This window comes from Solenopsis invicta, chromosome 8, assembly GCF_016802725.1.
Source record: "Solenopsis invicta isolate M01_SB chromosome 8, UNIL_Sinv_3.0, whole genome shotgun sequence".
NCBI lineage: Eukaryota > Metazoa > Arthropoda > Insecta > Hymenoptera > Formicidae > Solenopsis > Solenopsis invicta.
The window spans coordinates 12,730,084-12,756,198 of NC_052671.1; the positions used below are offsets into that span (position 1 = coordinate 12,730,084).

General features: G+C 35.2%; 1 protein-coding gene across 4 annotated transcripts in view; it reads left to right on the top strand.

Moving 5' to 3' along the window:
- LOC105200675 overlaps positions 1 to 24,452 on the top strand; it is a 180,634-nt gene extending 156,182 nt beyond the window's left edge. For all 4 annotated transcript variants that reach the window (XM_039452410.1, XM_039452411.1, XM_039452409.1 and 1 more), the window contains 7 exons: positions 3,241 to 3,379; positions 5,728 to 5,951; positions 9,802 to 10,121; positions 11,071 to 12,609; positions 13,175 to 13,334; positions 13,411 to 13,579; positions 14,442 to 24,452. In XM_039452410.1, coding sequence (XP_039308344.1) covers positions 3,241 to 3,379; positions 5,728 to 5,951; positions 9,802 to 10,121; positions 11,071 to 12,609; positions 13,175 to 13,334; positions 13,411 to 13,579; positions 14,442 to 14,628 — 2,738 coding nt within the window. In that variant the 3' untranslated portion in view covers positions 14,629 to 24,452. The remainder of the gene's footprint in view (positions 1 to 3,240; positions 3,380 to 5,727; positions 5,952 to 9,801; positions 10,122 to 11,070; positions 12,610 to 13,174; positions 13,335 to 13,410; positions 13,580 to 14,441) is intronic.
- Positions 24,453 to 26,115: the final 1,663 nt, after the last annotated feature.

Sequence of the window (26,115 nt, forward strand, 5' to 3'; positions counted from 1 at the left end):
CCCTTATGAATTTCAGCGAAACGAATCGCGTTACCAAAATTTATGAAAATTCGCTGACGACGAAACGGGATATTCTTGTGACGTCGCGCAGATCTTAATGGAAATTCTTTTTTTTCTGCGCGTGCCAGAAATGGATTATGAATATGTTATAAAAGCGGCGCGCCGCATTAAAATGCAAAAAGTGGTGTGCATTAGCCGTTTTTAAGTAGGACAAAAACGTCGCGTTGGTTTAAGATTAAACCACGAGAGCGTGTATTCCTCTGCGCTTTTTATGCGCACGAATGGTAACACGTCGCACTACGATATTAGCGATATTATAAGCGGCTCTAAATCATGCGGCGCGTTGACGTGAGCGCAGGGCTAATAGCGCGAGCATTCACGGGGCTTAATTGGACGGAGATATCAGCCTCCACGATAATATAGCGCTCGCTACCTTCGAGCACTATATCAAGATCTCAAGTATAGCATGTCGGCACAAAGATCGTCCTTCGGTACTGATAACTAGTATCAACGTCAAATGTGTATAGTTTGAGGGCGAATCTATCACTCTTTAGATAAAACTACTCTCCCTGCGGAAATCAATACTGCATATAATTAAATTATTGAATAACGTATAGCGTTATATATAATTTATTATATCTCACTAAATGTTTGAACAGTTATTTGCTTGATATTGCCATCTTATTCTTTGGTCTTTCTTCCAGAGACTTAAATTTTTTGTGCTACTCGAATGCTAAATATGGGATGTTCCATATTATGTGAGCATAGCTTCAGAAACGAAATCAGGTCACAAAAATAACACAAAAACCTTGTCGTATACGCGGTAGGCTTGCTTATCGAGAGATAGACCAGAGAAATTCTATTAGTATTGTAACAGGCAAAAATACCAGATATATTTATAATTTTTACTAATAAAAGTTAAAAATGTTTGTTATTTTTCGTTACAATATGAAAGAAAAACGATACTCTCTTATTTCCCGAAAATTAAACATTGCATTGTATTAATATTAATACTAAAAACCAAAACATGAGCTGCTTGGATAATTAAAGAAATAAAAACCCATAATTTATACATTTATTGCTTTTTTCTATACAAAATGTGCTAAAAACAAATTCTTGAAAAGCGAAAATAAAATTTACATAATTTTCTTTTGCAAACTGCATAGTTTAAACAATAATGAGTATGTTATTGATCATGTTAAATCAATTTTTATGTTTATAGCTTTCTAATACTGTTTTATTTATTCTAATAATAAAAGTATCTCGACTATTTATGTGAAAATACAAATATAATTATAGAGCTTTTAACGATCATAGCTAGATCTTAGTGCTGACATTTTTTGTGCGATTTTATATACATTTTATATACGTTGCTTTGTTTATTTTTTTTTTTCTCTTTCATATTTTCCTCGTAGTGCGATTTTGAACGTAAAATCGTTGTGCAATATAAACTGGTACCTTTTCATAGTTATTACTGCGAAATCTTCAACTACAATGTTGACAGATGTTTCATAATTTTTGTCATATTTTCTTTAATATGTTATTACTATTTTATGTAAAGTAGGAAAAATAGCGTTGAGCTCGACTTTACGTATGCACTAATAAAATGTCAAAAAGCGAACAAAGTGGGCGGGTTCAATTCTAGCCTTTTAATTTTATAACCTTTGTTATTTAATACATAAAAACACAAATATATTTTATTATTTCGTTAATTAATTAATTTATTTTATAGTTAACTCCCTATGAGATCGTGTCTGAATTCTGTCATTACTACTGTGCCAGTTTTGGGGCCCAATTTCTCAGATGTTCTTTCTGGGTTACATTGCGAAAACATTAATTATTATAAAATAAGAAACAATATTATAAAAACTGCTATACTATTTAATAGAAGACACTTTTAGTTTGTATTTATGTTTATAAAGTTTTATTTTTAAAAATCAATAACAATGTTAGAAGGGCTAACACAAGATCGTCATACTGATGTAAGTAAACTAAATTTCGATTTACATAAATAAAGTTAAATTTTACTTTGTTTTTGTAAATTAAATTAAATTTATTTATATCAACACGACGATCTTGCGTGGTTCGTCAACCTTTTTAATATTATTATTGATTTTTAAATGTACTAATCCTGCATACTTGTAATTAATATTGTTAATTTTTATTTTTACCTTTTGTTTAGGAAACTATTATCCGAAAGCAAAGTACGCCTGTATTGATGACCCTTCTAATAAATTTCTATTTATATCTCAATAACGGAATTGTAAATTGTTGTACAGCGAATATAAACTTTTTGTGTTATTTTTGTTCTGAATTTATTTCTCAAGTTACACGTTATAAAACATCTTGTATATAAATACGTAGTATTATGTCAACTTTCACAATCTAAATGGAGTCGGATACAAATAATTTCTCGTATTTAAAAATATCTAATCAATATTACCTGGAAATATGTGTATATTAAGCATCATTATCACCAGCGCGACGGTAGAAATAGCACACGGCAAATCTTCGAAAGGTGAGATTTCACACAAGTGTGCGATCTGCCCATCAATACACTGAAAAAATAAAAGACACGTTCAATTTTGAAGATATTAAAATGTTTCTTCATTTTTATTTCCGTTTTTTTTAAATGCTTAAAAATGTTTAGTTTTAAACGGTGTTTAGATTTGAAACATTAAAATGTATTGAAATTTTTAATAATTTCACAGTTTAGATTCAGTTTGAAATCTAAACGTTTAAATCTGAAACATTTTTTATGTATTTAAAAACGGAGACATTTTAATATTTTAAAATTAAACACTTTCTTTTTTTAGTGTAAATTGAAGAAAGCATAAATTGTTATCATATAAGATATTTAACGATAAAATATTATATTTTATATTTAATATATAAATAATAAAAGAGAGTTACAAATGGTTTGGTATTTTTTTACCTGTTGCAATATTAATGAAATTATATCTATATCTCGACTGAGCCGCAGCAAATTGACCTATAACTAAACTTTTTGTGTCTTGAATTCATTTCTGGAGTTATGCCAACACGTTATAAATATCATGTACAATGTTTCATTTTAGAAAGTAAATTATCTAGCGATATCCCTTAATGTTTCATGAAGTGCGGCGTCGTGTCGTAACTGTCGCACGAATATTCCAAGTTTATTCGTCGTTTTGCGAAATCGATCATCGCGTATTCGATGGGGAGATACGCATGGGATGAATGAACGGCCGTTTGTTACAGGTGGAGGCTTTTATAGGACATATTGCCCGCAATACTACGGCACGCCGCCGCAGTATCCGGATCTGTGTTATCCGCCGACATATTCTCATCCTCACGCTCATCCGCCGCATTACTACAAATACCCGCCCACTTATAGGAGGTAAGAGATTTATTCGCGTTCGACGCTTTGCATGATGACGCGAGCCAGAAAGGGAGGCAGAGGGATGTCGCTTTGAAGAACGGCGTATGCGTCGTTCCGTTCTTGTAACATCATCGAGAACTTGTTTGCGTTAAGTGGCAAGATAATCCTAAAGCTTACAATCATTACGTAATATTGTTAACATGCCGTTGCATTGGTGGAGCGTCGTATGAACCTCTCTCTGAAAACTAATCAACTCCACCTTTCGGAAATCTTTTGATTTTACGCTACAAGTAAGAAGTCCCTTTAATCCAATCTAACACACTGTTATCTCATTTGGATATTGTTACTTTCACGCTTCAATTTTATATAAAAGGCAAAAAAGTTAACTTTAAAAATTATTTTCGTAATTTGACAATTTTTGGGCTTTTACATTTCTAATAACTTTTTTTCTCGCTTCTGAATGAAGAAACAGTTTTGGAATATTTTATTTAATTTCAGACTTTCTTCTTTGGATTTACCATAGAAGACTTCTCTCATTTACGCTATTACGATTTTTTCATCAATTTTGTATCCGATCTTTGATGTGATTTACTACTTTTTATTTTTTCTTTCACTTTTAAATGATGTGTCATCATTAACTTCATGTATTAATTATCTGATTGACGATGACTAAAGTCGAAACGTTCCGTAGACTATTCATGTTAGTTACAAATAAACAATTAATTTGTCACATCTTAAAAAGCTTTTCTTACGTTCGTTTGTCGACTTTTCTTAAATGTGGTTTTGGGCTTTGCTATGCTCGAGCTTGAAAAATGGGGGCATTCAATTTTAGTACTAGAGCACGATAAGTTTTTTTTATCAATTTTTTCTACTTTTTATTTTGTATTTAAGTAGTTTAGTCTCGTGTACGAAAAGCGGCATTTTATTCCGTTAAAACGTTATTGCCGTCACGTTCTGCTTCCATAATGATAACGCTACTTCGAACAGGTACTTGTAGAATTTATAAATATTTGCAAACACGGTTTATAAATGTTAAGTATTCAATTGCACAGCGTTCATATATGCATGATAAATCAAACGCAAATATTCAGCCGGATCAAACGTGGTACCTTGTATATTAAATATTACTAGGTAATCGTTTCGCAGTACGAAAATCACGGGCTTTTTTTTCCACATGTTTATAAATGCCCACGCGCTGTTCTGAAACTAGCTTTGACGGATGAAATAAAGGCACTGTTGAAAAAGCAGCGCATCACATAAAATTCCGGCCGTTTTTTTTTTCAAACCCTCTGTTACGAAATAAATTGGTTACACGGCACGATATTGACAAAACCGTTCGATAGTATTGTGGACTGCATTATCCAGATTGTCTGAAAACGCGCGTAAAAAAAAAAGTATGTAAATTCAACATTTCCATTTCGCGTGCACCCACGATATCTGCGCGTTGTTATATTTTTAAATATCGTTATAATATTCAGTAGTTTTAGTAACAAACCTATCCGCGTACGTTTTAGCAACAAACAGAATATTCTGTTACGTCGCGATACATTTGGGTCACAGATGGTGCTAACTTTCCGAAACCATCGTTATCTCGGTTTTAATGAAGAAGTGAAAGCTGCAACTAGAGCGTGGCAAAGTTGGTTTTTGCCGCAAAAGTCGCGGAAATTAAATAGCAAATTTTAACACGTGCAGCTACTTTTTTAATTATGTGTTATTGCCGTGGAAAAATATTTCACATATTTTCGGGAGTCAACTTCAAATTTTGTTTCCAACTGCGTTAGGTTTCAATTAGAGTTATTTAATTTGCTTGATGTTGATATTTAACTCGCAAATATACCCACATACAATCCTTTTCGATCCGTTCGAATGTTATCCTCATCGAAGCCACGATACTTTTGTTACAGAAAAGTGCGGTTTCAAATTGATTAAAAAATGTATGAATCGAAAGAATTTGCTTCATGTTGATATTTAATTCGCAAAGAAGTCCACATACCACCCTTCCCGATCCGTTCGAATCTAATCCTCATCGAAACCACCACGACGTACTTTCGTTACAGAAATGTACGTTTCAAATTGATTAAAGAACGTATCCATCGGGAGAATTGTGTGTGGGCTATCCGAACACATTGCTTTCGAACTGTAGACTTAGGATTCTTGCCGCGAATGCGTACGACTCGAGTTTGTTGAGTTAGCTTATGTCCCTGATGCGTGGCACCGTCTCACCTCCTTCTCTGGCTTTCATCTCGTTATCTGCGCACAGCAAGAATCGATAAAGACAGAAACCGGATATTCGACGCGCCACAGGTTTATTTGTATTTGCTTCCCGATTGTCAGACGCATTTCGTAAGTGTGGGGTATCTTTTCAGGCAGTACTATGGCTATCAAGAGTCCGGTGGGGGTGGCGGACCACCGCCGGGCAGCGGAGCCGCCGGAGGTGGTCCTGGAGTCGTTGATTACCAGCCACCTCCGCCACCGCCCGGCGAATATCCGCTACCTTATTACGGGGGATATCCTCCGCCCCCCCATCCGCCGCCGCCGCCACCTCCGAATCCGGCATATCTGCATTCTCAGGGAAGACCTTTCGTAGACCGTAAGTATCGTCATTTAGTAAAGAGGACGTTGCGCTGCGAGGAAAAGTCGGAAATTTCATCTCATTCTATTCTCATTCTGCTTCTTCTTCTCCCACTTTCACCTAGATTTTTTGGAGAATTTTTCTATTCGACTGAAGAGAGCCTCGCACCGACAAGTTTCATATGATATAAACTAATGTGTGCTTTTCCAGCACAAGTTTTTAAACCTTTGAATTTAATAAAATTTAAACGTATCTTTCTAATAATATTATTTGCTGATGTTCTCTTCTTTTTAAAAATCAATTTTTAAAGGGGAATAAATAGAAATGCGTTTATTTTTTCACTGTTTTCTAGAGTATATAATCCTGCAACAATTCCAATGCAAATTATTTATTAAAAATTATGTATATTTTTTTGAGAGGGATATCGATTTTTCGTATCATATATTATTCTGCCGCTGCAAAATTTAAAATCATAACTGCGAGAGAAACGTAGTGGAATAATATACAACAGTTTTTCCGTAATTTTTGATAACGAAGTAAAGACTAAAAAAAAATTGTAACTTTCGCTAATGAAAAATTAATAATATTCGCAGAACAGTCAATTTATCTCTTCATCTAATCGTTCTTTACATACCAGTAGTTAGGTATGCCGACATATTATTTTCGTTCTATTCTTAGCGACAGACCAAAACAATAAGATATAACGGTTCGGGTATGCTAAAGCAAATTCATAACTTAAAAGAAGGCCGATTGACCGAGCAAAACAAGGTAGCTTATTATTAAGGTAATACATGTATTGAATTGACTCTAAATTCATCTCACATAGATGAATTTAGAGTCTTGCATAAACGAAACGTTTCGGCTTTATTTAGCCTTTTTTTCAATCGTGCTAGAATTGCATAAATGTAATTAAAGATCAAGAGGCGCGGTCGCGTCTTGTGCTTATGTTTTTTTTCTCTAAATGAATACTAAATTACTCGACAGTGCCTATTTCGTGCCTAATCTCAAAAAAAAAAAAAAAAAAATTGCCGATATGTCCTTCTCATAATATTTTGTATTTGTGTCCTTACACTTTCAACACAATATCATCGACCTCAGTATTGAATCTTACATTAGTCGAACGCCAGATCTCTTACTATTAAGAAGTACAGACGTGTCAAATAACTAGACGGGGAAATTGACACATCCACACAAATTCCATCCGAGGTAATCATATTTATTTAAAAAAAATTGTTTTAACTTGTAAACTATTAGAATTTGAGGATTATTATTAATTTCGACATAGGTTTCCAGATCTTTCACGAAAACTCGTTTTTAATTTTTGACACGCGATGTCGGACGAAACACATTCTCCCCTCCAAACGAGCAATCTGTCGAGAAATCGCAGCTCTTTTTGCACAAACTTGGAAATTGTAAAATTTTTGTATTTGTATATGTCTCACTGAAAATGCAAGCTCTCATTATCATTATTTATGTATAATAGGTAGGATCGAAATCAATACCATCTAGTACGATTGAAAAACGTTAAGTAAAGCCGAAATGTTTCGTTTATGTAAGACTTCTAAATTCGTCTATGTAAGATTCGATTCAATATACGCATTACCTTTATAACAATCTACCTTGTTTTGCTCGGTTAATTAACCTTCTTTCAAGTTATGAATTTCCTTTAGTGACAAACTATATTGTCAGCTTTTATTTATCCACTATATTTTATATAAATTCTGTTTGTTTTTTTTTATTACATTTTTTTGCTATTTTTGTCTCAACTTGTCTCATTCAAAGAAGTTGTTCTGTGTGACGCCATGACATATTTATTTATCTTTACTTTATTATATTTGTTAAAATAAGTATAAAATTTCATTTATTTCATAATAATTAAAAGGTACAAAAATTATTCTAAAGAAGAAAACTTATCACTATTGCATCATATATCACAATTACGTATTCATGTATGACGTTAGAAATTATTTTGTGATTTTGCATTTCTTTTTATAATTAAAATATTATACGGTTTGAATAAAAGTTTAAAGTTCTCCGGAACTTATATGACACGAAACGTATTGAAAACGTTTGTGTCTGATGATATTGAAAGCAAAATTTGTAAATTTATTTCAGGGAAAGAAATAGGTGAACACAGTTCTCTCTATTTAGGTATCATTTATTATTATATTTAAAGGTGTAGAAAATTAATTTGTAATATAAAATTGATTAAAAATGTAGGAGCTCTCTGTCACCGAGGAGAGACCCAAAGATTTCGAGTTTTATCACAATTGCGCGATTTTTAATGTCAGGCCACCTTTCTATAATACGTGGGAGTGTTGAGTGGTTAAAATTTAATTAACGTTTCTCGTATGAATATTGGAACACGGCTTTTATAAATGTTTAGTACATGTTATATATAACAGTCGTGTACATATGTCATATTCTCAGTTACTTATCATGGCTGCATTCCGATATGTACTACCAGTACTAAAAATCTATAGTATACTTAACGTAAACTAGTGAATTTCGGAACGTAACACGTGTTACCAAGGACGTGAGATATCTTCAAGTTTAGATTCCTGCGCAATTATTTTCTGCGCATCTGCTTGACGCTTATCGTATAATGGCACCTTAAAATTATAGGTCGTTACAACAATGTTATTATAAAATGGTAAGAACGTAAACGTAAAATTCTAATTTTCTCGCAAAAATTTGTTATTTATATTGTCATCATTTTGTAGAAACATTTCTAATGTCCATTTTAGATTCGGTCTTTAAAATTCCGAGGAAAACTAAACCAGAAAATAGCAGATTGCTTGCTTAAAAGTCGTGAAACGATAAAACTTAAAATTTCCCTATTATTTAACGACAGAAAATTTTTATATTTTTAATAAAATTTGTATTACAAATTAATTTTCTACATAACGCATGACTGTATAAAAACATTGGACTTATTACAGTAGAAAAAGACTGGTGATAATAATCAAGTCTAGATGACAGTTACTAAGCTTTGATAAAATTATATGAACTAAATATTCGGTTCATGTAACCAAGTATTTAGTAATATTTACTAACCGTTTGACAACCGACTGGTTTGTATTAACATAATTATTAAATGTTACTAAATATTTGGTTATATTAATCAAACATTTAATTAAAATTATTTTACTAAAATTTAATTATTGTTACCAAATTTTTTTTTTCTTTTACTATGTATCCATTTTTATAAATGTGTGATTAACATTGATTTTAGTTCGATTTAAATTTTATCTTTTTCTAATTCTTAGAATTAGAAAAAGATGAACAGTGAATTAAGCCAAGATCAAAGTTATCTGTATTTGTGGAAATGATCAGGTAATGATTAAGTTAGAATGATCAAGATGCCAAGTTTAATTCCGACTGTCACCAAACATATATTTTCTGGATTAAAGAGCTAGAATTCTAAGAATCTAGAACTATTCATACTTAGGGGAAAAAAGATTGAGCAGTTTCATAAAGCCTGATACACAACACTGAGCAGACACACTTTTATCACTACTAAATACATAGTAAATAATGTCTTAATAAACAAAAAATTGTTCCATTTATTTCTTTCCCTAAAATAAATTCGCGAATTTTATCTCCAATTTAACTATACAAATCTGCTCTTGCTCCATCTTTTAAATAATTCCAAAGACAAGCAGAATGGAAACACCGCTGGAATTATTATATATAGGCGCGAACGAATTTTACTTTGAAAGATAATATTAATTCGGACAAATAGTATATTCGAATTGAATTAAATTTTATATATTTAATCGAACATCGCGCGCTTCTTCATCCGTATAGTCATACCGATACAAAGATGAGAGCAATACCGCACTGACCAATCTCGTTTGTGCTGCAGCCTTTCAGGGTTGTCCATGCCCGATGCAATCGTGTCCAAAAAACGTGGATACTGGGGCCCTTATTGGTAATGGTAAGGGAGCGCCAGTGGTATCGGGGCCCGGTCTGTCATTGCCACCCAGTGCTATGGTAGGTCCGCCCTCGCCGGCGAGGGGGCTAGCCGGGCTAGCTCCCCCTCACGGTGCTAATGCCTGGGATACAGATCGCGTCCAAATCAACACTCATCGCAACCTAAATCAGAACCAACCCCCCTCGGTCCCGCCGTCGCACAATCTAGTCGGTGGGCATAGCCGCCTTCAGAACCAAGACTGTAGGAGTAAGGTACGTGTACTATCGCTCTTACACTTGATCTGCATCTTGACGACCGTCTCGGATTACTTTGATTTCCTGCCGATTTTTGCCGAGGCAGGATGTGTAGATAGAAGAATGCGAGTTCGATCGTCATACATTTAAATATCTCTTACACTGATATAAATACTGTTCAATTACTAAAGATCAAATTTCATTATTAAAGGATAAAATTTAAACCAATTTCTTGAGTTAACGTTTTGTTATCTTTAGCTTCTGTGTCGAAATTTATTATTTTAACATAAAACATTAATATAAAAGAAAAACTACATTTAATCAATTCATTTCTGTTAAATTGTTTAGTTGCAAAATAAACAGTTTTTATATTAATGTATAGATCTGGTAAATAATAAAATTCGAGTCAAATTTAATACATTTCTTCAGTTAAATTAAACTCCATTGTTTCAATTACAAGTTATTATTTTCTTTAAGTGGCTGATTTTGCAAAAATTAATTTTTTAACTCGGCTATTGTTCAGACGAAAATAATATTTATATAGACTGAGAATTTTTTGTTTTTTATTTTGTCTTTTTATCGCATGGTGTCCTCTGCAGGAGACACATTTCTCGCCGCAGTTTTTGTACGTTTCTACATATTCGATAATTAATTTATATAACGTATTTGGTATTATTCCTAAAGAGTCGTGTCTATAACATGAATAAAAAGAATATGTAATACAACGTGATACTGCCAGTCTGAATAACTTGTAAATTTCTCGGATGTTTTGATTATCGATTGAAAAAAATCAAACGTTTCATTTCTCGTGTCGATATTGTCGCACTGTAATTAAAAATAATAGAGCTAATAATTGAATGAAAAGGTCCGCGAGCCTTTTTCCCAAGGACTCGCGGATCTATCGCGCGATGACGACGGAATTGCGCACGTGTAACCCGGCAAATTTCCTTTCTGCCATCCCGCGCAGGACGAGCAAAATTGTACGGAGGATACGCTGAGGAAATGCGGTTGTCAGAACGCGTGCACGTCCACTTGCGAGGTCAAGATAGAAACGTTATCGCCCACTGAGAAATTGTCCGTGTCGGCAAACTGTCCCAGCAGCAAGTATCACAATTTCAAGTTGGAGAACAACAATGTTAAATGCGAATCCTGCAGCATGGAGATCGACGGGTTGCCGTGCGTCGCCAATTGCAACGTTGTCAAGTGTGAATCGGATTACAAGTGCGACATCATGAAGTGCGAGCAGTGCATGAAGGAGGGAGCGATACTGGAGATGGACAAGGATTCGGGTATCGTGCTCGACGACAAGCTCGACGGCGATCCCGACGTTAAGGAGGAGTTGGACGTAGTTGTGATCGACAGCGATGAGAGTTGGAAAAAGCCGGATTATGAGCCGACCGTGCAAGAGAACGTCGACGATAAGGAGGAGGATGACGAGGAAGAGGAGGAGGGGGAGGGGGAAGTGGAGGAGGAAATTATGCAGAGACCGATCGTGACCAAGGTCGAGGCCGATGCTGAGACCGAGGAACAGCCCAAGTGCCAAAAGGTGACGAAGAGGAAACTCTCGCTGGATAGCTTATCGGACAGCAAGAAAAAGAGGAAACTGAGCAAGAGGGCCCTGTCGGTAGGCTCGTCTCAGGATGCGAATAACGAGGAATCGGTCAATGTCGTTTCACCGCCGATCGAGCCGCTGCCGAATAAAGCCGATAACGTGAGAGCCGAGACGACCGCCCCGAAGAAGAAGCAAGCCAAGAAGGAAACGGGACCCCGGGGTCAAAAGCGCAAAGCGGAAGCACCGAGCGCGAACGAGAGCGCGACTAAAAAGGTGAAGAGCGGCGGCAAGCAAAACGTCGCGAATTGTTTGAAACGGACCGCCAGCGATATTTCGATAATGGAGACCATCAACGACGTAATACAGAAGAGTCTGCAGATGACGCAGAGGAAAGACCGCAAGAACAAGAACTGCGAGCGCGTGGAAAAGAAAAGGAAAAGCGTGAAAGAGGAATCGTTGCCGGCGGCGAAGAGGCCCGCGAAGAAGATCGATCAGGTGAAGGAGCAGGCCCTTGAGAAGGTGTCAAAGACAGTTTCGAAGAATAGCCAAGCCAAAAACAAGACGGACACCAAGCCGAAACTGAAGGCCACTCAGGACGGCAGGGTCAAGGTTGGTAAAGGCAAGATTGGCAAAATCGTGGAGGCGAAGGCGCAGGATACGAAACCCAGGGCACAAGATTCGAAAGCGCGGGACGGTTCGAAGAAGCGCGATATCCTGTCTAAAACCAAAGCGAGCGACGTCAGCGAAGATCCGAAAAAGAATCCAGCTGTAATTAAGAAGAGGCGGAAGAGCGCGAAGAAGGTGGTGAACGCCAAGAAATCGGGCTGCAAAGTGGAGAATTCCTCGCTTGGAAATGAGAGTCTGACGTTAACGAGAAAAACGTTCCTGAAACCGAAGTGGAACAACGGATGGAGCTGGGAGGGGGAGCCCTTTGAAGCCAAAGTTTATCTAACGGTAAGAATAATTAAACCTTGATATACTTCTAGTCCGGAGATTTTATTCGAACCTTGGTATCAATTGAAGGACCAGATTCCTATCAATTAAAGACGCGATTTGATTGAGCTAAAAAGATAAAAATTTGGATTTTTATTGTTTTTTTACAATAATTTACTATTATTATTATTATATACATCGATAAGCATAGAGAAATCTAATTGATAAAATTTTTAGACAATTTTCACATAGTTTTTTATAAATAACGCGATGGAGAAAAAAATTTGTTGCTAATGATCAGTTATTTAATTAAATTAATATTATATGATTAAATAATATAATATGATTAAATGTATGCGCTTCGAGATGAATTCAAAATAATTTCGATTTATGCCTGCACGTCTGGGCGTGAATCGAGATTATTTTGAATTCATTTATTATGAGCGCAAATAAGTCTGCATGTTTTATATGTGGAATTTTGTAGTTAATGTGGCGAGCCACTATTTATTGACTCAAGTATAGAATATGTTACCCGACAGCAATTCGCTGGTAAAACTTGATCGAACTTTGAAATGTATCGCCTTAGAACGAAGAAACGGCCATACGGCGATGTTACGCGAGTATGAGTCACGAGAGCGGCGACGTATTGCGGCCTCGGGACTGCGTATTGCTGAAGAGCGGTACGCGAAAGGGTGACTTACCTTATGTGGCGAAGATCGCAGCGCTATGGGAAAATCCGGATGACGGTAGATATCCTTAACCGCGAGAATCGCAGAAGCCCTTCTCTCTACATTTGATGACATCACGTTGCTCTGCTTTTAGGTGAGATGATGTTTTCGTTGCTGTGGTACTACAGACCTGAGCACACGGAGCAGGGTCGAACGCCACACGACAGCGAGGATGAGGTATTTGCCTCGCGTCATCGGGATGCAAACAGCGTCGCTTGCATAGAAGATAAGTGTTACATCCTGACGTTTAACGAATACTGTCGGTAAGTAATCTCTCTTGTTATGGGACGAAGAAATTTAGTTTAATATATATATGTTTTATGTGTATTATTTTTCATTCCCGAAATCTCTCTTGTTATGGGACGAAGAAATTTAGTTTAATATATATATGTTTTATGTGTATTATTTTTCATTCCCGAAACCGATCATGCTATACAATACTACAGAAATTAAAAGATTTGTATGAAATATAATTTGTATGAGGTTGCATAGTGCGTTATAAATTAGCATCTTATACTATTTTATCCAAATCTAAAATTTTTATTATAATATAATATAGTTCATTTTTTATTTAAATCTTTTAACATCTTAACGAGAAGTTAAGAAGTAAACAAATGTATAAAGAAATATTTAGGATGAGAATCGAGCTCGAATTCGAGCCTGTCGAATACTAGTCAGCTACTTTTGTACGGAGCCGCGTGTCTTTCATCCTAAGTTTAATATATTTCCAATATATTTCCCGAATATAGATTAAAAAAAAAAAAAAAAAACGAAGTTTTGATATGATCAGGATGTGTATCAACATATTTAAATAACGAGAATGGCTTTAAAAAAAATTAATATACTTTTAATACTTTTGGCAATTTATTTGTAATCAAACTTAATAACAAATAAATTCATGATCGTGTGAAATAATCGATATAAGAGAGCTTTTCGAGCTTTTTGATGTATGTTTCTTATGTTTATTAGTAATTTCTACTACTAATATTGAAATTTGCCATACATAAACATTTATTGCCCACGAATTGAATGTTGAAAAAGACCTCCACGAATTTAATGTTAAATTTTTTCCTTTAACCAAGCAATATCGGATTATCTACATTGCATATCGTTTTTATGTGGCAGGTATCGTAAAAACTTACGGAGGATCGAAGAGGGCTTAGAAAATCCTGGCTTGATAGTTCCGCCAGGGGACCAAGTGTATCCAAGGGAGAATCGGCAACCTCCTATACCAGTACCATCAGACATGGTGCTCTTCTGCCGACGTGTTTACGACTATCGTGGGAAAAAGCTCGTGAAGAACCCTGGATGACTCGAATTTCTGTAAGATGCAAATCGAAGGAAGCTTAGGTCACACATTGAAACTGGCCGCAGGTCTCCTTTCAAGCGTAATTGCGTCGCTGTTGATCGATTTGTCTTGATTTCGAGGGATAATAAGATCCGATTGCCTTTGTAACGAATTATCCGATTCCGCAAGCACACACACACACAGCCTCTACTTCTTCCACTTTTACTCATTTGCTAAAAAAACAGCTTTTGCATGGAGAAACATTCGATTCTGTGCTCAAAACTGTTAGAGAGAGTGAAAAAAATAGGGATGCGCGAGTGTTTCAAGAACAATTGGATCTTCCACCCTTAAACGTAGAAAGATTTTTAGAACATCGCGTGAAAGAAGATTCGCAGAAAAAAAGAATGGCACCTCATGTATATCCTCGTGTATATTGTAAGGCTACATTTATCGCGCCGCTTATATTAATCGGTCTTTCTATTCTGCTCTGCGATATCATAGAAATCATGATGAATCGTTCATTAATTCTGGTGATAGACGTTGCGTGGAGTTCATGTCGGCGAATCGGGCGCGAGAAAGCGCGCCGAGCGTTCGAACCGAAACGATATAGATCAATTACAAGTTCCGGATGATATTTTTCCAAAGATGGCATTATCCACATGTTCCTCTTTCGTGGGCGATTGCGAGCTTCCGCCCCCTTCGTACTTTATATTGTCCGCCGACACGAACGAAACCAACGTACAATCTCGATAACGTGTATAATGATGTTTCTAGGCGAGTTAGTGGAATTTGACAATTTTATAGAGAGAATCATATTTTTTGTGAGATAGCATTTTACACAACACTTAAATGGATATTTTTCACATAGGAGATAACAAATGCACGACGCCGTAATATGTCGTGTGTTACGACGCCTTAACTTGAAGGGAACCTACGAACAGTTTCAAAGATAAGGAATCAAAAGCAGGGACGAAATTGCGATTATTTAGCGAGCGTTATGTATATGTATAAGCTCTACCGAACTTTTCCGATTAGGAGGCCCGGGCGAGGAGGCGAACATCAAGCGTGTGCGACATTACACTTCCATTGTCCCATGATGTGTTTGCATCTGTTTCTCGGGGACACGACTTTTCCCCGAAATCCGATCCGCGCACATATTATCATCCTCGTAAACGTAATCATTGTAATGTAAATGCATTTCTACGAACAGTGCTGAAGACAAAAAATATTTCAAGACTGGAAGTGGCTCGATTCGTATCGAAGAATTTAACTGATATATGTAGATGCGCGCGAAATGATCGCCTTAGAAAATCTTTTATAGATATTTTAGATATTTTGAGATTATAAGATTTTTTAAGTTTTTAAATTTTTTTCCAGAAATTTATACTTTCTTTTTCTCTTTTATCTCTCTCTCTCTCTCTCTCTCTCTCTCTCTCTCTCTAAAACATCTTGCATGCCGATTCTAAAATACACTATCGACAAATTATATTTTTTAGACTCATTCCAATCTCTAATTTAATAAATGATTATTTTGACGAGAAAATTCGTGGATCGAGCCATTTCTATTTAATAGGCCGCACCTATTTAGTGAAAAAATGTTTGTTTGCTCGTTTTTTTATAATAACTCCTTCCAAGAATGCAGGAGGCACAGACATTTAATTATCAGGGACGTTTGTGTTTTGACCTGTCACGCACCGCGAGTCGCGCTTCTACGTGCAGTTTTGATTTCTATACATATATATATACAATATACACACACGATTATTATTTTTATTTTTATTCGTAACGATCTCTAAGATCTATGATGAGAAAGAATTGTAGTTGTATATTATATCCGCCTATAACTTAGGTATATATTATATATATATATAATTTTGATTCATAAGAAATCTATATATTAGCGATTAGTAGTCAGTACTCGCGGTAGAATGCCAAAAACAACCAAAACATATTCACACGAATTACGAAAAACTTTTTTTTAATGCAAGCCATTAATATTATCGCGACATACCAAAATTTATCACGAGATCATCGATAAGTAAATTCTATGGGAATTTCTTCGAATCATGTTAATTTTATTTACATTTGTTGAGTGTAGCGGGCGGCTTTGTTGGAAATCATATTATTTAAAATTAATATATTGATATGGTTATTATTTAATATCTAATATATTGGATATATAGGTATTAAGTTATTTTGCGAGAGAATACTAAGGGATAGACGAATAGAAAAGAGCGCGCGCGTGATTACGGCTGTATGTATGTGTATGTGTGAGATGGAAGAGAAGAGACGAGAGGATAGACGAGCATTGTTATAAATAAGCGGGTAAGTCGAAAACGCGGTAGAAAAAATGAGTGAAAGAAAGAGACAGAGACGAGTGTGGGACAATGATGACAGATCATGTTTATGAGAAATTTCGCGATACCAAAACATTCTTTCACATGCAAAATCTTTTCCTTGCGATTCGAAGTGCATCTCATAACGTATCCGGATAGTCAGTCCTCAATGAGATGCGCTCGACGTATTTCATAAGGAATCGACTTAGTCTTACGTAAACACACCGTAAAAACACACAACGCGTGGGTTTCGACGAGCGCCGTTCCGAATCGAGCGTTGAAAAGTGCTCCGAGTTCTTACGCAACACGCACTTCCTCTTACCTCCGCGTGCACATATCGGGACCGAGAGGGATAGACGCCCCCCCCCCTGTCAACGTCTAACACAAAAATTCCAAAGAGACAGCCTCGCAATGGGGCGCGAATCGCGGCACTCGTCGACAATCCACGCCAGGTTCTTGCGTAATCTTTTTATAGATAGTTTTATATTCCTTTTTAACGCGCAAAAGATGAAATAAGAGAGAAATGGGATACGAGAGTGCGGAGGATAGTTTTTTCTACAGGGAAGAGGGCGGTAGCGAGATCGGGGAGAACGGTGTGATACAGACGGAACAATAAGACATGTCGGAGAAATATCAAGAAAAGGGGAAAGAGATTGAGGAAAAACACGGAGAGAGTTATATACACTTGCGTGCGACTGTGTAGTGTCGCCGGAGCGAGGCGTGCTTGCGTGGAGATCATTGAAACAAAACAGACGGGCCGTAAGCGCCTGTGTAAATATTGTGTATTCGCGTAATGTGTAATACCTAAATGAAAAAGAAAAGGGAGGAAGGAGAAGAGAAAAAGAGGAAAAGAAAGAAAGACAAGAGAGAGAAAGAGAGGAGCGGCTCTCTGTGGAGAGCCGCGTGCGCGCACGGTGCGGTTGTAATTTTCAGGAACTTACCTACCTAACGACGGTTAACATGGGAACATTGCACACACACAATGCATATCCTCTGTTCATTTTACGTAGCCGACGTAACTTTTTCCATCAAGAGCGTGAGCAGTGAGCCTCCTTTTAGTCATTCGTAGGAGCTCGGCGTGGTGCGCGAGGCTTGCGCTGCCTCCACCCCCCGCCCGCCTCCGTGCTCCCTCCTTGCATCCGCTTTAATCAAAATGCAACAAGTGTCGGCCGTGCGCGCTCACCGAGATCGGGTCGACGCCGTGTCAGTCGCGCCGTCATATCGCTCGCTCGAGACGCTATGCCGATTAACGAGCGTGACTGCTAACGAATTTGACTCATATTGAGTACTCGATCGATTGTATTTGTCATGTTAATCCTTAACTGTTAAGGCGTTAAAGGGATCATGTATCTATATTTCGAGATAAATAGTGATTCACACCCCGTTAATAATGGGAGGGGGAAAAAAATATTAGATACATATTTTTTATTTCTTTGTATTACTTTGTAGTGCGCTTACATCAAACGCGCGAAATATTGAGCTTCTTATTTATGTATCATACATGTAGTTGTTTTTTTGAAATTAAATATTAATAAAAAAATCGGATCAGTTAATTTTCAATTTAGTCAGAAACTACATAATTTTACTTGAACCAATAAAAATCAACCCAGATAATACAAACGCGACTAAAAAACGTCACGAAAATTTATTTGTGAGACGTTTGATGGATTCTTGTATTATTTGGGAGAGAAAAAGAAAAACATAAACCAACTCCTCCATAATATATTAAAAATATATATTTATTAAAAAATCATTGATTATATTGACGTCATAACAAGCAAAGACGCTACAGCGAAGGACATGGGCTGCGTTCGCTTTAGCGCTTACAACATTATAAACATCGTTTGATCCTTGTTATTTATTAATTAAATATTTAACAAGAACAGATGACGCAAGCATTGTAATTGCCAAAGCGAATGCAGCCACAAAATTCGAAGGATTTTTTAGGAATTAAGCGTTTGTGAGATTATTTGTATCACTAATATATCGTCAGATAAAGATTGAAATCGCGACATTTCTGACATTTATGGAACATCGTTATGGGAGAAAAAGAATATCTCATTTTGAATAGATTCTCTAGCGTGCGAACCGCGATCGTTGCCCGATCTCGAGAACGCGACCGCTATTTATGAACGATCGACCCGATGAACTTTCATTGCGCGGCGTTACGCGGTTTGCCGTGCGGATGCACGATTTCTTCTGGTTTATTTGATCGGAACGGGAGACGCGCGATTGTATTTGTAGGTGATGCCTCGTTCTCATAGCTGCGAGACTTGTATATCCTCTTACATCGCATGTTATCTTCTTTTTTTATTTATATACCACAGTGCATTAATGAACCATATGACATTAATAAATGCACGAATTATGAGATCATTGGATGACCTTTATATTTGAAGATGAATGAGTTTGGTAGTTTGATACTAAAATGAATGTCTGCTCCTTTTGTTTACGCTTTTACACGGAAAAAAAAATGATTTTATGCGGCACTTTTATTATTTTTGTTTATATTGTTATAAAAATGTACGTATATTTTTCTGTATCATTTTCTTACATCGCTGTTTCTGATGCATGTTTCTAATTAATGTTTCTTAAGAGTATTTCATGATACTTTGAAATGTCAAATAAAATTTCAATGTACTTGTGAATGCAAAAGTAAATTATATATTGCATTATACACTAATAACGCATACATAATTTTATTGCTTGGCTTAGCATAACAAGACGTGAAGCTAATATAGGATAAAAATATCGCAAAATGTTTAACTCTAGGTATACAGTCTAGGCTCTCTGAAATTTCAGTGAAATTTCGAAACTCTATTGATAGAATTAATAGAAATATTGTGTTTTTCAATATTTCTTATGATTTTAGATTATTTTTGAATGAATTGATGTATTTTTTAGTTCATTTACAATTGATAAAAAAATTATAATACGGTAATTTTCATCTACTATGATGAAAAAATTGGCGGACCTCTGTGTGGAAAACCACAGTATACGAAAAATAAGTATGTATACCTAGGGTTAATTACGTGCAACATATGTTAGCTTATAAATTTGTTTTCTCTAGAAAGTAAATGGATTAATGTTTTACGTGATCTCTCAGATTGCGTGCCTAAATGATTTAAATTAACATAGTCTCTTTTTCTTTGTTGTTGTCGATTTAATAATAAGCCCAGCAGTAAGGTTAAAATGGAGAATTAATCTTTTTTTCTTTTTCCTTTTTTTCTTTTTCCTTTGAAAAAAAAGTCTGCATACAATTGTTAGTTTCTCATTTAAGACACTGTTGTCATTTACATTAATGATAAATTTCCTGTGTAGACACGCGATCGATTTTTCGATGCAATAGCTATTGCTATTTCAATTCGTTTTTCGAATTGTACTTATCTAATATCAATTATATCGTGTCTAAATATCGTGTTGAAATATGTCGGAAAAGTGCGCAAGACTCGCAGGCGAATCACGTCCTTGAAGAAGCGAGGCATGCCTAGGAATTGCATGCTTGTAATTGTATATCGTTGAAAGAGCGTCTTGAGTCGAGAATTGTTGGCAGAAATAAACAAGAAGTCTAATTTACCAAGTGTCTTACTGTAAAGTATCTACTTCGATTATACCAATAAATGATGGATACGGGTTCGCAGTATGACGGCAGGAAGTGTCAAGTGATTCGACGTTTTAATCACACGAACTCTCACAAGTCGCAAAACGTTCGAAAATATCAATTTTCGAGAACCTATATCTATATCTATTTGTATTGTCATTATTGTAAGGAAAAGAGAGGATTGTGTCCTATGATAAAAATTTACTCCTACTCGTATGCACAACTCTTATCGTGAAAAAAGCCAAAGTATTAATTTATTTTTGTGACTTCGACAAATTTGCGATGTTATCCTTCTGTTTAAGAAATTAGATTATATATACACGAGATGTGCTGTACCTATATGGTTTATGTGCTTGCCATGTCATAACGATTAATTGTTCGTCTTTTTTATTCTTTTACAATTGTATTTTATTTTGGACTTTTTCTGCATTTAATTTTCATTGAGGACTTGCAGGCACACGACTCTTGTGCGATAGACGTGTACGTGTTAGATAATGCAAGTTGTTTGTTTCTGTATTTAAGCTTTTGAAAAAAAGAATGAATGAATGTTCTTTATATTTACAAATAATCCGCTTTTATCTAAAGAGACGCTAAGATTCCGGCGTTAAATATTTTTCCGCTTGAAATTAGTATCGATTAGGGATTGTTTGGACGAATGCGAACGGCAAACTGAGCAGCAACGCCACACAGGAGCATACAAATACAATAAAAAAAAGAAAAAAAAGAAAAAAAGAAAGAAAGAGAGACAGAGAGAAAGAAAGAGGTATTATTTGTACACGAAAGCTGAGATAAAGGTATATATAAATAATATATATATATGACAAAGTATATATATATATTTAGGTAATTAGAATAAAAAAAATATATATGTATATGATTGAGAGAAAATGAATAATTATAAATATGGCGTACACATACACACATGGACACATAACACGGCATACACACTCGCAAGTAAACTTAACACGCATACAAGTTACACGGTACAGAGCAATACGTGATACTTCTGTGGAGGACAGGGAACAAGAAGATAATACAAGTGCCAGGGAGCATTCCTAGGAGAAATTTGTTGTTTTGCCGTCTATGGTGTTTTTCTTTCTTTTTATCCTCGATACTGCGTATCTCTATTAGCAAGCGAGTCGCCTCGCGATCGCGTAGGATCGTTCTTAAGTTCTGTCTGTATTTGTAAAATTATTGAAGCAAAGCGACGAATTACGCGACTCGCGTAGATGTGATTAGCGCGTTTCTCGAGTGGAGAACCGCGATGGTGTCAAGCGTGTTGGCGAAAAGTTTTACCTACTCGTGTTCATGATTTTTCACAAGTATCGTAATCAATGTTTTGCTTATGAGGAAGTAGCGAATGCCCCGATATCTTTTATTACAAAAAAAATGAGGGTAAAAAAATTCACAAATTAAGAGAAGTACATGTAGAAATATCGCATAGATGTTTTTACCCTGTCTAACGTAAAAGAGTTTGGATAACATTTATAATTTATATGTACGTACAAGTATATACTCGTTTTATATCGATTCGCAAACCAAAAGACGCGTTTCCATCGAACGCGAACGATATAATGCACAAGTCGCATCCCAGTAAGCAAGAAATATTAAACTAACATTTAAAAATATTGATTTTACGTACGTTTTCCGAAAATTCTAAAACAATATTATACTGTAAACATTTTAAGATTATTTGATGTATAATTTTTTGGAACATTGTTCATTGAAATGTTCTAAAAACATCGCTTAGTCATGATCAGTTTCATTTTGATGTTGTATGCTACGTTAAACAAAATATTTAAAAACGTTACATATTATTGAATATCATTGTAATAACGTAGTACGATTTTCTGATATGAAGAATATTGTTACGCTGAAGACGTCAAAGTGAATCGAAATGTTCGTGATTTTAATTGATTACTTTTATAATTATTTAAAAAATGTTAATATGAAGAGTTTAATAATAATTAAAGCTGTACATTAATAATTGTATTTGACTCTTATTAGCCTTGCTCGAATATTAAATGAATTTATTCTCACTGTGGTATTCCTAGTAAAAAAATGACTTATCAAAACGATATCAATTTGATGATTTCGACGTCGAATTAATATCGATTCGACATCGATTCCATTATCATGTCTTATTGGGTTTAGTATTCCAGTAGGCAAGAAATATTAAATTAAAGATTAGAAATGTTCATTTCACGTGCATTTTTTGAATGTTTTAAAATAATATTGTAGAAACATTTAAAAAAGATTATTTGATAGGGTAACTCCGGCATACACCGTACCTAACAAAAACTTAATTTATCAAGCACTATTGACCATGTTTAAGAAAGACAAACCGTATCAATAAAAATTTTTACCATCTACTACTACAGAAAAAAATTAGAAATATGAAATATTTGAAAAAAAGCTTTAAAAAACCTGTATTCATAGTCCTTCCTTAAGAAATGAGGATTTTTTATTCCTGTTCATCTTTGTTTTGAGTATGATAAAGAGTAGTACGCTAAATAAAGACGGACAGTATTAAGGAATCTTCGTTTTTCAAGGAAGGACTAGGAATACGGGCATAAATCTTTTTTTTTACCCTTTCTCCAGAAAGAATAAACATTTCACGTTGTAATACATCGCTGTGCTTATAACAATACTAATATAACATATAAAGACATATAACAAAGTGCAAGCAAGCTATCTTCACTCCTTCTATTTTTTTTTTTTTATTTCGGCGTAAAACTCCATGCGGCAAATACGAGTACTCTCCGGTAAATGCCAGATTTACCCTGTATGAATTTTCGAAACATTGTTGAAATGTTTTAAAAGCATTATCTCCATGTCACAACTTGTTCATATTGATATTGTATACAACGCAAAATGCAACGTATTTAAAAACGTTACGTATTACCGAATACGTATCGTTGTAATAACATGGTAGTAATGATTTTATGCTTGCTGAGATGTTTCGCTTCTTGTGCCACTATTTCTCAAAGTTGCAATATCACTTTCGAATGTCTAGCGATGCACAAATAATTTGCAGATGGCCACTCACTATGATTTAAGTTTGTTAATACACAGATTATGTGCGATGAACGAAGATGAGAGAAGCAACGACAATTGTCGATTAAAGATTGGCTGCAACATCAATAAATTTCAGCGCATTTCATTCTTGGAATAAGGTATTTCTAAGCGGTGAGCAAAGATTAAGTGAACATCGCATCCAACCAGCTTGACACTTCGCGCATTTTCGCTCTCGGACTCGACGAGAATTAGACTCATAGCTCGTGTAAACTCGTCTCCATCCCGTGCGAGAGAACGCTAGCGGTGCCACTTTGGAAGTTTCGGAAGCGATTCCCACACTGTTAAGTCGTCGCGCGACCACGATTCTCTACCACGTAACACGAAAAAGTTAACAAATAAATAAACGTTTCACCGGCAGTCGAGTGCTTCCTCGAGGTGTCACGCGTTACTTTCTCAACGGTATATTTCGTACAAATACTATACTACTTTTAGACGTAATTTGTAAGCTTCGTAGAGTGAAAAAAAAAATTTGGGAATTAAGCGATGTGTACGGATCGCGGCGCGGACGAGCGCGATTTCACACGATGAGGGGAAGCGGTAACTTCCGCTTCTCTCTTTCAAAGTAGAAAGGAAAGAAAACGAAGTTATCACTGCGACATACCGCGCGTGTTCTCGCACGCGCATTCGCACCGGGGTTTTTGTTCTCGTCGCGCTCGCTCGTCCCGCCGCGGATCCGCGTTTTAGAACCGCAATGTGTTTTTCACAGACAACCGACGTAAATATCTCGCGACCAAGCGCAGAGACCGTGGACGACGTGATAGGCGCACGTCGTTGTCTTGTAACATTGTAAATTACTATAAAATGGCGAACGTTTAATAAATTATTTGATCAAACTCGCCGGTCGTCTCCTTATCGTCCCATGTATTTTTCCTTTTGTCCCTCCTATTGTTATCGGACAGAAGAAATGATGCCAAGTTCTTTGGCTGCGATATTTAATTCGGTCAATGTGATAGTCCGCTGCGTACAATGTCTTTATCTATCCCATATAGACGTTGCCCTTTGTCAACTTTCAAATTGATTTTTTTCTTAATAAAGATATCGTAAGAGGGATAACTTTTGCGAAAAGAAATTATTTAGCCCAGAACAGCAATTATTTATAAAATATTACAAGAAAAAGCATTCAATTAGTTGTATTGGTTTCAACTGCAGTCTGCATTATAATTAGTGTAATACTATTAAAATACATTGAGATAAGAAAGAAACTGTCATTTCACAGAAAGAAACACACTTTATTGCAGTTATAAATAATATATAAAATAACTGTTTCCCATATGACCTACTTCAGTTTTACTATTTTTTTTTTAATTTTTTGCTGAGTCCATAATTGAAAACTGTTTACGTGGGCACCGTGAAAATTTTTAGAAAAAGTGTCATTCAGATCGTATTGGGTACATGTGTTACTAACAATAAGTATAGCCTAATTTTATTATTTCTTCTTTTTTACAAAAAGTTAGAAAAACAGATAATAAAATAACAATGTTACATTTATAAGTTTATTAACATATTGACATATTTAAACAATTTGGCTTATCTTAACTTTCCCCCCTTAAAACCATGGCGTGTGAATCGGAGTTTAGTAGGTGAATTAAAATTTATGATCTGAACGAAATATTGTAAAAATATTTTTTGATTTTTAAATTTTTGCAATGAATAATTTACAGAAAACCATTATAACTGACAGTATCTAGTTAAAAAGAAAAACTATAATATTTTGAGTTTTGCAAAGTCAAGATATACTTTCATATATGTTAATGATGTTTCACAAATCACTCAGTAAGATTATAAAAAAAATATACAAAATATTTTAATTGCTTCAGTAATTATGCATTTTTTAAAACAGATTTATTACCAGAAACGTTTTACCTTTGTTTTGCATATAAATATTTTGAAAATTATATAGTGTCAAAATAAAAAATTTCTACTCAAAACGATAAAAAAATAAAACATTTTCGTGAAATAATTAAATCTCAATAAGCAGTGTGCAAACAATAAGAGAGCTCAATATGTAGTCTGTTTTATAATTTCCTTTTATATTATCATTTTCTATATATTTTATAAAACTTTGTAATTAATAAAAAATGTTATTATTTCTTCTTTGTTTTTATCAAGCGTTCCTTTTTGGTTTCAATCAGAGAATTTTTCCAAAAGTGACTGAGAAAACCAAGAAAAGTCGGAGAATATAATTTTTCTGTGTCGCTTAACAATCACGGCTTAACAATCACGTGTTCCAAGGTTGCTCACGATAAACTAAAAAATTACAGACGATACGAATGTAATGGAAAACAGTTTTATTTTAAGCATATTTGTAGTATTAAATATTTCGCTTATGAGTCACTCAACTATTCAACAAGTTGATTCAGAATGGGTCGAGTGACCGATCCAATTTATAAAATCAAAATACCTCTCGAGTTTCCTGCAACATGCCATCTCTTTCTATTCGTTTCGAGACGTCGCGGGCATAAATTAAAGTTCCGGTTAAAAAAAAAAGAGACATTC